This window comes from Ictalurus punctatus, chromosome 8, assembly GCF_001660625.3.
Source record: "Ictalurus punctatus breed USDA103 chromosome 8, Coco_2.0, whole genome shotgun sequence".
Taxonomy (NCBI): Eukaryota; Metazoa; Chordata; class Actinopteri; order Siluriformes; family Ictaluridae; genus Ictalurus; species Ictalurus punctatus.
In genome coordinates, this window is record NC_030423.2 from 30,423,903 (window position 1) to 30,436,402 (window position 12,500).

Here is a 12,500-nt window from a genome sequence, read left to right on the forward strand (position 1 = left end):
ATGGCCGCCGGCTGACGGATGGCGATGAAGAGAAAAGACAGAGCGGCTTTAATTACTCCGACTGCGATTCGGAGAAACTCCTCGGCGCGATCTCTCAGCAGAAACACGCGGCCTGAACGGCTTTTCTTCACCAGATCAAAGTGGAGCGAGACAGCTCTGCAGATTAAGCAGATACGGCAGAGAGGCACAGAAACCTGGACACTTCACACTGTTTCAGATGAAACCAACACCACTGCTGCACAGTTTAATCACTGCCTCACTGCCTCACTGCCTCACTGCCTCAGCTTTACTGTCACCTTATAAACAACATCTAACTAGGGGGGTGACACTGAGGAAGTTTCCACTCCGCTCAATCGACGTGTGACTACACCGATATCACCGGGAGGGGGGCGGGGGCGGGGAGGAGGCGGGGGAGGGGGCTTTTCCCCCTGGCGTATGAGCGTCCATTTCGCTTTGGAATCAGAGGCAGTTCGGGGCAGCAGTCTCTTGAACGGTGGGTTCATTATTACTCCTCATGAAAAACACAACAACTACAAAACAGCACAACGACACACTGGCTGTCTGATCTGTGCCGAGACTCGGACTCGTTCGGCTCGGGCTGAATCCAGCACACACCTTCAGTTTTTAATTGTAGTGTCCGGTCTCTAACGGAAATAAACCATTTCTATTACTTTAAAAAGGCAAAACGACAGTGGGGGCGGAGCCACGGTGGGCAGGTGATGAAATTGATGTGTGGCTCCAACACCGTGTAACACCGGGAACACCGTGTAACACCGGGAACACCATGTAACACCGGGAACACCGGGAACACCGGGAACACCGTGTAACACCGGGAACACCATGTAACACCGGGAACACCGGGAACACCGGGAACACCATGTAACACCGGGAACACCGGGAACACCGGGAACACCGTGTAACACCGGGAACACCGTGGAACACCGGGAACACCGGGAACACCGTGTAACACCGGGAACACCATGTAACACCGGGAACACCGGGAACACCGTGTAACACCGGGAACACCGGGAACACCGTGTAACACCGGGAACACCGTGTAACACCGGGAACACCGTGTAACACCGGGAACACCGGGAACACCGTGTAACACCGGGAACACCGGGAACACCGGGAACACCGTGGAACACCGGGATCCATCGGAGCAAGCCTACATCTAAATACCCATGTTAAGATCATTTGTATTCTGCGTTCTGATTGGTCGTCAGGTGTTGATTAATGCTCTAGAACAGCGGCTCGGACAGTAACGCAGGTTTATATTAATGCGCTCGTTCTGATACGATATCGTTTCTATAGCAACAGCTCGTTCACAGGGACTCGTACTGCACTGATAATAGTTTATTATTATTTATTTAACGTGTATGGAAGGAGTCTCCAGTGTCAGTGCTTTGATCTTCAGGACAGAGGACAGAAGCTGTGGTTTATATCTTATTAACATGAAGAGAGAGAATAAAGAGAGAATAGAGAGAGAGAATAGAGAGAATAAAGAGAGAGAATAAAGAGAGAATAGAGAGAGAGAATAGAGAGAGAATAAAGAGAGAATAGAGAGAGAGAAGCAAGAGAGAGAATAGAGAGAGAGAAGAAAGAGAGAGTAGAGCGAGAGAATAAAGAGAGAATAAAGAGAGAGAACAGAGAGAGAGAGAATAGAGAGAGAGAAGAAAGAGAGAGTAGAGCGAGAGAATAAAGAGAGAATAAAGAGAGAGAACAGAGAGAGAGAGAATAAAGAGAGAGAAGAAAGAGAGAGAGAATAGAGAGAGAGAATAAAGAGATGGAATAAAGAGAGAGAAGAAAGAGAGAGAGAATAGAGAGAGAGAATAAAGAGAGAATAGAGAGAGAATAAAGAGAGAGAATAAAGAGAGAATAGAGAGAGAGAATAGAGAGAGAGAATAAAGAGAATAAAGAGAGAGAATAGAGAGAGAGAGAATAAAGAGAGAGAATAGAGAGAGAGAGAATAAAGAGAGAGAATAGAGAGAGAGAATAGAGAGAGAGAATAAAGAGAGAGAGAGAGAATAAAGAGAGAGAGAGAATAGTGAGAGAATAAAGAGAGAGAATAAAGAGAGAGAATAGTGAGAGAATAAAGAGAGAGAATAAAGAGAGAGAATAGAGAGAGAGAGAGAAGAAAGAGAGAGAGAATAGAGAGAGAGAATAAAGAGAGAGAATAAAGAGAGAGAATAGAGAGAGAGAGAGAAGAAAGAGAGAGAGAATAAAGAGAGAGAATAAAGAGATGGAATAAAGAGATGGAATAAAGAGAGAGAATAGAGAGAGAGAATAAAGAGAGAGAATAGAGAGAGAATAAAGAGAGAATAGAGAGAGAGAATAAAGAGAGAGAATAGAGAGAATAAAGAGAGAGAATAAAGAGAGAGAGAGAATAAAGAGAGGATGGTAGGAGAACGAGCATTTATAGCTCCTATAACATAAGCGACGACTGACTGGTTTTATGAACACTAAATGTAACTATAAACGGATAAAAGTATGACGAGGTTCTTGTAAAAAATGGAACAGTAGTATTGTTGATACGAGCGAGTGATAAAGTAAATCCCAGCTCTACATTAAACGTGTGAAAGACTTTGGGAGGAACAGTGACGCGCAGAAGGAAGCAGGAGACACGTGAGTGTATGTAGCTAGTGCAGGTAGCGCGCTGAACGCAGTCGAGAGCGAAGCTGCTGAATCACAGCCGGATCTTCACTCCGAGTACTGCGTTCCTTCACCCTGGAGCCACAGGTCCTCCCATAAAACTGGGATATAATCTGAATAATGAAGAACAATTTCACCGCTAACAAGCTGTCCGTCATCCCTGCAGCTCCACCTGGACACGCCCTGGACACGCCCTGGACACGCCCCTGCCGCCCAGATTAATATTCATGAAGATTTACATAAAATTATATTAAACATTCGTGATACTTAATCATAACAATCATTACAATTATAAACTATTACAGTATTAACTAATTCATAAGTAATAATTCATACCGGAATAGTGTGTAGTTATTTAAGTATTAATAATCATTTTTAATCAAATGACATGTAATATGTGAAAAGTAATAATGTTAATAAAGTGCATCCGTAACGCGTGGATTAAAAAAACATCTTTCTGAAAAGAAGGAGATTGCATTGAGGAACAATAGAGCTGTGAGGAGGATTAGTGTGTCCTGATCTATCACACACACTCACACACACTCACACACACTCACTCACACACACACACACACACACACACACACACTCGGCAGTAAAAACAGCAATGCGCCTGCATCAGCCAATTTAAATGCTAAACCTCCAGGACGGCACCGAAGCTTTCTCCTAAATACAGACAGGAAACAAATGGTGTTGGTGTGTGTGGAGCTGCGGCGAGGGAACCGGAACGACCCGGACGTCTGTGTGTGTCGTGTCTGCGCGGGTTAATGGAGATATTACTGATACGCCGGCTCGCGGAAACATTTTCATCTTGCCTTAAGCGTAGTGAGCTCCGGGAGCCATTACGATGTGCTGAGTTTAGACGGATCGTCTCTGCGCCATAATGATCACAATTTATCTTTTTTTATGGATCATCAGATGAGCTGAAATGCTAATATATAAACGAGCTTCAATAATTATATGGCAGCTAGCCATCGGATTCTGCTCCAGAGAAATTCTGCTGTAAACACGCGTTCCTCACCAGCCTCGCGTTATCCTCCCTTTATTCTCTCTCTTCGGGGTAGCTTTACAGCGTCACCTCTGACTGCTACACAGCGCTGACACTGGAGACTCCTTCCCTACACGCTACATAAACACATTTCTCCTCACACGAAGCTTCATCACGTCAACACGTCCCTGTGAACGAGCCGTTGCTATAGAAACGATAAGGTATTAGAACGAGCGTTAATATGAACCTGCGCTACTGCCCGAGTGTCACGTTAGGCGAGTGCAGACGGATACGAACGCAGTTCAAGGCTTTACTGAAGGAAGGCAGACGAATCCAAATCGAAGAGCAACATCAGAATCCTAAACTGGCTCGGCTCAGGCGATCAACAACCCGGCAGAAACATCATCAAAAAGCTCAATACTTCAGGAAGTAATCCAGAAACACAAGACTACACACTGACAAATAATCAAAGGGGGAAACTGGAACAGCTGTGGACATGCAGTGCGTTTACACGGACAGCGATAATCCCATATGAACCCGATTAAGACGATACTCTGATTAAGACACCAGCACGTGAACAGAGATTACTGATGATCTTAAACCGATTAAAGTCACACTGGAAGTAAACACAGATGGAATTAAGACGTGTGGAGTTTTCCTGTCTAGTCTATGAAGTGTAGAAAGGTGATATCGTCTCAAACAGAACACGAGCGGGTTTCTTACTCACTGGAAGTGTAAGCCGTTTCCCAGTCGATGGCGCATGACGTCATACTCACGTGACGCGACGCCACTAGCTTTAGCCTAATGCCCAGAGTAGACACTGACTTTCTTCAGTTTACTGTTTGATTCAACTTTACCTTTTATTCCCAACATGACCTCAGTCCTCATCAGACGGAGGAGACGTGTGGAGTTTTCCTGTTTTAGTCGCATTATGGACGTGCGTTACAGACGTGTACACACTTTAATCACACTATTAACGTCGTGTGGGAGTTTTCACCGCGTTGTGCGACAGGACACGATCACACACGGCAGCGCTCGACCGTTCAACATCAAACAAGAGAGCACGGCTGCGTCCCAAACCACGTACTTACCTGCTATATAGTAGGAAAATACACGTATTTAGGTGAGTACGCGGTTTGGGACGCGGCCCACGGCTTCAAGCGGTCGTCTATTAGCACGTACAGCACGACTAATAATTAACCGCACTCGAAGCTTTCGTAAAATTAAACATGAAACACCCGAAACTGTACACGGTCCCATAACGAACACCGACTGTACGTCGATACGTGAAATTCTGGAGGGACGTCGGACGGCGTGGCGCGGGGACGTGATGACGTGTGACGTTAATCCATCTACGTTCTATAACACGCAAAACAGGAACATGACAGGAGTATTCTAAAAGCCACTCATGTAAACACCTTAATCAGAATATTACACGTCTCATTCAGAATAAGGTCCGTAATTAGATCACCGCCGTCCGTGTAAACGTCGTCAGTGCTGACACACAAGAGAAACAACCAATCACAAAACGGGTGGAGACAGGACAGAAACCGAAACAAAACACAATGACAAGGTAAACAAAGTCGCGCTGCGGGCAGCTTGAGCGTGCTGAGTGTGGGGGGAGATACCTGAATGAATTTTAATCAACACCTGGAGGACAATCCCAATCCAGAGCTCAACATCTGCATGATAATCTCACGTTTAAGAAAACGATAATGGATTGGACTCAGAGTTTTGAACAATGGACAGAAATAGAAACAGATAAGAAAAATCAATAAGAGAGTAAAACAGAATGAAACGTTCTCCGGTTCTCGGCGGCAGAGTGGCACGTCTCGTCTGAGGAGAAATAAATTGTGTTGACATTTTACAGCAATAACCGAGTGTGCTGTGAGCTAAAGAAGCGGAAAAAGAGCTTATGGGAAACTTTTAATGTCTCAGCTTAGACTATTCTTTGAAGTGAACATGAAAGATGAATTTAAAAAAAAAAGAAAACAGCCTCACTTCCCCCGAGGTCATCCTTAAATCGGTACATTTTCTCCCCGGGGATCAATAACGTGTGTTTCTATATCTCTAAAGTGCTAGCATTACCAATTAGACATTTTCATCGACCACTTGGACACTTTTCGGTCCAAAGTCCAAAATCAATTCAGCGTTATCGTGTTCCTCGTCCGTCTGTTCCCGTCACACCTCCCGGGAAAAAGAAGGGAACGTTTCTCCAACCCTGTTTTAAAATCCTGAGACAGTCTGAGCTTTTAATTAAACGCTTTTTAAAGATCATAAAACGTCTTCGTTCAGTTTCTGAATTCCAGATTTGCCCTTCAGCATCAATAATAATATCGATATAAACGCCGGTGCTGTGTGGAGAACGTTCTCCGGGGTTCTCTCCAGAAAAATAACTTTGATTAAACTCTTTAAATATCAATAAAAAGAGCAAAATGCCCTCTTAGTGATCAATAAAGCATTTATCATCGAGCGCTATCGGAGAAAATCAATAGCCACCGGTTTTCTTACAGTTTCATTCAGAGTTTCTTCAGCAAAATAAAAAAGTAAACAAACGTAATTACGCTCGGAAAAATACGGTTTTATCTCTAACTCGAACAACATCACGCTTCACGCATCGGTGGAAGATTTTTGAGAAAAAGCCCAGAGTGATGGCATCTTTGTGCTGTTTAGTTTCAAGCTTAAAAAGAAATTTCTTCATTTTTCCTGTTTATGAGTCGAGAAGCTTTTTCCTGGTCCCTGGAGTTCGAGACAGAGTTTCTAGCTAATATTGATCAGAGTGCTAGCGTTAGCAATTAGCAGTTTTCATCGACCGTTTTTTTTTTTTTTTTTTCGAGAAAAGTCACAATCACTGAACTCACTTTGCAGTGTTTCACTTCCTGGTTTATTTGACAGCTCCTGAACACGGAGGAGACGCTTTCAGCCCTGCTACTGTTACCTTTTCATTCCAAAAGATGAATAAAAAAAGAATAGAGCATAAAGTAAACAGAAAGAAAAAAGAATCTTTGGTAACAGTGACAACAACAACAACAACAACAACAACAACAACAACAACAACAGTGGCAGTGTTCACTTACACCGATCAGCCATAACATTAAAACCACTTACGTGATATCGTGTAGGTCCTCCTCTCCTTGTGCCTCCAAAACATCTCGGAGGCGTCGAGGCCTGGACTCCACCAGACCTCTGAAGGTGTGCTGTGGTATCTGACTCCTTTGAGTCCTGTAAGATGTGAGGTCGGGCCTCCGTGGATCGGACTCGTTTGTCCGGAACGTCCCACAGACGCCGGATCGGATCGGGATCTGGGGAATCCGGAGGTCGAGTCGACACCTCGGACTGTTTGTCGTGTTCCTCAAACCGTTCCTGAACAGTGTGTGCAGTGTGTCAGGGAGCGTCACCCTGCTGAGAGAGGACACTGATATTAGGAACACCGTTACCATGAAGGGGTGAACTCGCTCTGCAGCAGTGTTTAGGTAGGTGCTACGTTTGGAACATTGCCCAGAGCATCACACTGCCTCCACCAGCTCGCCTTCTTCCCATAGTGCATCCTGCTCTCCATGATCCTGTCCTTCCTTGGACACTTTTGGTAGGTAGTAAGCAGTGCATGCTGGGAACACCCACAATGCTCTGACCCAGTCGTCCAGCCATCACAGTCTGGCCCCTGTCTCGCTCAGATCCTTCCTCTGTCCCGGTGTTTACGCGTGTAGATGAAGTTGATTCATTGATTTGTTTCATCCTTCATTCATGATGAATCAAGTGAATTCTCGTAATTCACATCGACTTATGATGATGTCATCGAGTGAATTTAATCTGTCGCTCCATGTGTGAGAATACAATGAAAATAAAATGTGCGGCTCTGAACACATTTTAGCTGAAAGCTTCATGGTTCTGATGATGAATAATAAAAGACCAGAACAGGAAATGGACTATAATTAGGGCTTACTGTGAAAAGAGAGAGAAAGAGAGGGAGAGGGAGAGAGAGAGAGAGAGGGAGAGAGAGAGAGAGAGAGAGAGAGAGTGAGAGCGCACAACACAGAGAGAGAGACAGAGAGAGGGAGAGAGCGAGATAGAGGGAGAGAGAGAAAGAGCAAGAGAGAGAGAGACAGAGAGGGAGAGAGAGAAAGAGCAAGAGAGAGAGAGACAGAGAGAGAGAGAGGGAGAGAGAGAGAGGGAGAGAGAGAGAGGGAGAGAAAGAGAGAGGGAGAGAGCGAGATAGAGGGAGAGAGAGACAGAGAGAGGGAGAGAGAGAGAGAGAGAGAGAGAGGGAGAGAGAGAGACAGAGAGGGAGAGAAAGAGAGAGGGAGAGAGAGACAGAGAGAGAGAGGGAGAGAGAGGGAGAGAGAGAGAGGGAGAGAGAGGGTAAGAGAGACAGAGAGGGAGAGAGAGACAGAGAGGGAGAGAGAGGGAGAGGGAGAGAGAGAGAGAGAGGGAGAGAGAGGGAGAGAGAGAGAGGGAGAGAGAGGGTAAGAGAGACAGAGAGGGAGAGAGAGACAGAGAGGGAGAGAGAGGGAGAGGGAGAGAGAGAGAGAGAGGGAGAGAGAGGGTAAGAGAGACAGAGAGGGAGAGAGAGGGAGAGGGAGAGAGAGAGAGAGCGAGAGAGAGACAGAGATGTATTGAGAATATTGTAATGTGACTGTCTCCTTTTCTTCCTCTGTCTCCTTCTCTTTCTCCATCTTCTTCCGTCTCCGTCTCGTCTCCGTCTCTCCCCCACACGTTAGTTGCACTAACACTCCTCGTTAATGCAGACTGCTGAACAGCGATAAGGGGAAATTCATCAATATAACATGACAGCTGTCATAGCGGTTACTGTTACCGAGGGACGACGGCCTCGGACTCGGCCATGACTCAGGAAGCATCGCTCCCGCCTGCTCACCACTTCCTGAAGAGTAAAACTCATTTACTGAAACGTTTTTGAGGAAAGAAAATGAATAACGAGCCGCGATCATAGGGGTCCAAGCACTGTTGTGTCCGTGTGTAAATGGAGTTTCACTGTAACTTCCACTCAGCAGTTTTTTCGCTCTGGTGCTAGTAAACCGCAACTAACGATTATTTCCATCATCGATTAATCAGGCGATTAGATTTTTGATTAATTGGATGGGGGCGGGGCAAACTTTCAGTACCATTTTTTCGCCTATTTAGAATAAAATCCACAAACTGAGTGTTACAAATATAAACACTCCTATCTAAGTATTTATCTATTATTTTTATGGATGCACAAAAAGAACCGGTAATTAAACTACAGTCCTAAATGAATAATGAAATCTCCCTTTCACCGCGCCGTGCGGGTCCTGCTCCCCGCGCCGTGCGGGTCCGGTTCCCCGCGCCGTGCGGGTCCTGCTCCCCGCGCCGTGTGGGTTCTGTTCCTCGCTGTCTTTACACATGTCCTTTATTCATGTTTACTTTGATGGTACCGTTTTAATCAGACATTACAGTCCGTACTCGCTGCAGTGTTTATCACCGCGTCTCCACCTCGTTACTAACACATCACTTACACACCGCTCGCGTTACAATAAACAACAGAGTTTACACCGCACGCACGCAAGTACCGCATATAATAACAATAAACTGGATCTAAACCTTTTAACTCGCACCAGTTTCCCCGAGCACAGAGGAGCGTTTTGGATATAAACATGTTTGAGCTCGTGCAGCACTGACGACGTTTACACGGACGGCGGTGATCTAATTACTGACGTTATTCTGAATGAGACGTGTAATATTCTGATTAAGGTGTTTACATGAGTGGCTTTTAGAATACTCCTGTCATGTTCCTGTTTTGCGTGTTATAGAACGTAGATGGATTAACGTCACGCGTCATCACGTCCCCGCGCCACGTCGTCCGACGTCCCTCCAGAATTTCACGTATCGACGTACAGTTGGTGTTCGTTATGGGACCGTGTACAGTTTCGGGTGTTTCATGTTTAATTTTACGAAAGCTTCGAGTGGGTTAATTATTAGTCGTGCTGTACGTGCTAATAGACGACCGCTTGAAGCCGTGGGCTGCGTCTCAAACCGCGTACTTACCTAAATACGTGTATTTCTCCTAAAATATATAGCAGGTAAGTAGGCGGTTTGGGACGCAGCCGTGCTCTCTTGTTTGCCGTCAGACGGTCGAGCGCTGCCGTGTGTGTACGTGTCCTGTCGCACAACGCGGTGAAAACTCCCACACGACGTTAATAGTGTGATTAAGGCGTGTACACGTCTGTAACGCACGTCCATAATGCGACTAAAACAGGAATACTCCACACGTCTCCTCCGTCTGATGAGGACTGAGGTCATGTTGGGAATAAAAGGTAAAGTTGAATCAAACAGTAAACTGAAGAAAGTCAGTGTCTACTCTGGGCATTAGGCTAAAGCTAGTGGCGTCGCGTCACGTGAGTATGACGTCATGCGCCATCGACTGGGAAACGGCTTACACTTCCAGTGAGTAAGAAACCCGCTCGTGTTCTGTTTGAGACGATATCACCTTTCTACACTTCATAGACTAGACGGTAGAGTACACGGTGCATAGTGTAAGTGTATAGTACGTGATTTGGGACACAACTTTAGTATTTACTCTCCGAGGCGTGTTTTTGGTAGTAAAGTAGTGAGTAAACGTCCCCGCGATCGATAATGAGATTGGTATGAGATTGATTTTAATGATGGAGTTGTTGCGGCTTTAGTTGCTCGCGGTGTTGCTGCACCTCTGCAGGTACATGTACGTGTACTTATTTCTGCGCTCTGAAATGTACATGAACATCAGTTTTAGTTCCGACAGTATGCTTTAGATCGTACTTACAATTAAAGAAGAGAAAAGAAAAGGAAAGAGAACGGTTTTGTGTTTAGTGTCAGTGGAACTCGGATGTGTTTTTCAGCTCACGTTGAAGAAACTGGAAGCGTTTTGTAATTACTGCTCTGGATTTGTGATTAGAGTTTCTGTAAATAAATCCGCACTCCCCCAGCGAGTCTGTCTCGTTACACTAAAATGAAACTTTCCTGTCAGGAGCGTGTCGGTGTGAAGTGGTAAATATAACACTCATAAGCCGCCTCGCTAAACGCATTCGGATCCGACGCCGCGTTCGGTTTGACAGCCGCGCTTTTTACCTTGACGTTAGGTTTGGGGTTTATTTTTTTTACTAATTCAGTTTTCACCGCTGATGCTTTGATGTATTGAGTTTTTTTTTCATGCGACTTTGCATATAAACAGTATAAACGTTGCATTTCCTCTGATTGTGTGTCAGAATACGCTCGAGTGTCTGTAATCAGGCAGAAACAGGAAAGTCGTAAATGGAAAAATAATCAGAACAGAGGGGACAATCAACACGGCCTGGTGTGAAATGAGAAATCAGCGAAATAAAACCCTTTCGCTGGTGTTTAATGATGTTTCTGGTCATTAGTTAAATGATAGAAACGGCTGTAATCAAACAGGAAGTGTGTTCTGTCTGGAACATCTGCTAGCACGGGTACGATCTTCCTCCTTACAGCTCATTTAGCAGAAATTAGCATGACTTTGTGTGTTTATTTATTGTTTTTAAGGCACCTTGTTGGATTTGAATAATGTCACACTTTCTATAAAGCCCACATTCATGAAGTTTAATTTTATAACGACATTTTTACAAACTCTAATAATGCCTCATAAAGCTGCTATAAAGTGTTATGGCTTCGTTCCAACACTGGTTTTAATGCGCCCTGGCCCACTTCCCCTCTCCGGTTCCTCCTTGGTTGAAGGACGCAGCATCTGTTCCATGGCTTTCTTGGCGTAAGTGATGTTCAGTAGATGAGATATCCAGGCAACATCGCTGTACCCAGAATGCACTGCTCTGATTTGACCAAGTTTCATTTTCAAAATGACAAATCACGCTGTGTTTAACGTGGAAATACGTGTTTTTTTAAAAAAAAAAAAGATTTGATTTTATTCCTTTGACTCCACTGGTGTGTGACAGTCGATGGGCCGAGCTGCTGTACGCTGATAGCTAATTAGCATGTTAGCATGTTAGTAGGCTAATCCAAGAGTCTGAAGGAATCTTGAATGTTGAAGTCACTGACTCAAATGATTCGCTGAACTACAAAGTAATGAATCTCAGTCATGGTTGAAAGATTCACTGATTCAAACACTAACCTGCTGAATGTGAGAGGAGTGAATCTCAGGCATGAACAAATGATTCACAGATTCACAGAGGAGTGAATTTTGGATATGAATGAAAGATTCACTCATTCAGTCACTGATCTGTGAATGATAGAGAACTGAATCTCAGTCATAGCCCAAAGATTCACTGAGTCAAATGCTGATCTGCCGAACAAAGAAAGGAATGAATCTCAATCATGGCTGAATGAGTCACTGAGTCAAACACGGATCTGCAGAAGAATGAATCCCAGTCATGCCTGAATGAGTCACTGAGTCAAACACTGACCTGCACAGGAATGAATCTCAATCATACCTGAATGAGTCACTGAGTCAAACACTGACCTGCACAGGAATGAATCCCAGTCATGCCTGAATGAGTCACTGAGTCAAACACTGACCTGCACAGGAATGAATCTCAGTCATGGCTGAATGAGTCACTGAGTCAAACACTGACCTGCACAGGAATGAATCTCAATCATGCCTGAATGAGTCACTGAGTCAAACACTGACCTGCACAGGAATGAATATGAATTATATATATATATATATATATATATATATATATATATATATATAAATTATCTCTAACAGCTGATCATTTCCTGTTCTTTTGCCAACAGAGCTGCTGTCGAGCCAGCAAGCCCCTCCCCCACCTGCTCCACATCAGCATAAGCAACACCTGTCAATCAACACGCCGCTGACCAATCAGAAGTTCCAGAGCACGTCGGAGTGTGTGCAGCTGCAGGAGAACTGGGTTCT

General features: G+C 44.7%; 1 protein-coding gene across 3 annotated transcripts in view; it reads left to right on the plus strand.

Annotated features, from left to right (window-relative positions):
* The window catches only part of si:dkey-237h12.3 (teneurin-3), a 143,000-nt gene that overhangs the window by 65,630 nt on the left and 64,870 nt on the right, over nt 1-12,500 (plus strand). For all 3 annotated transcript variants that reach the window (XM_053682186.1, XM_053682187.1, XM_053682188.1), the window contains one exon: nt 12,362-12,500. This exon is cut by the window's right edge and continues 27 nt beyond it. In XM_053682186.1, the coding sequence (XP_053538161.1) occupies nt 12,362-12,500 (139 nt within the window). The remainder of the gene's footprint in view (nt 1-12,361) is intronic.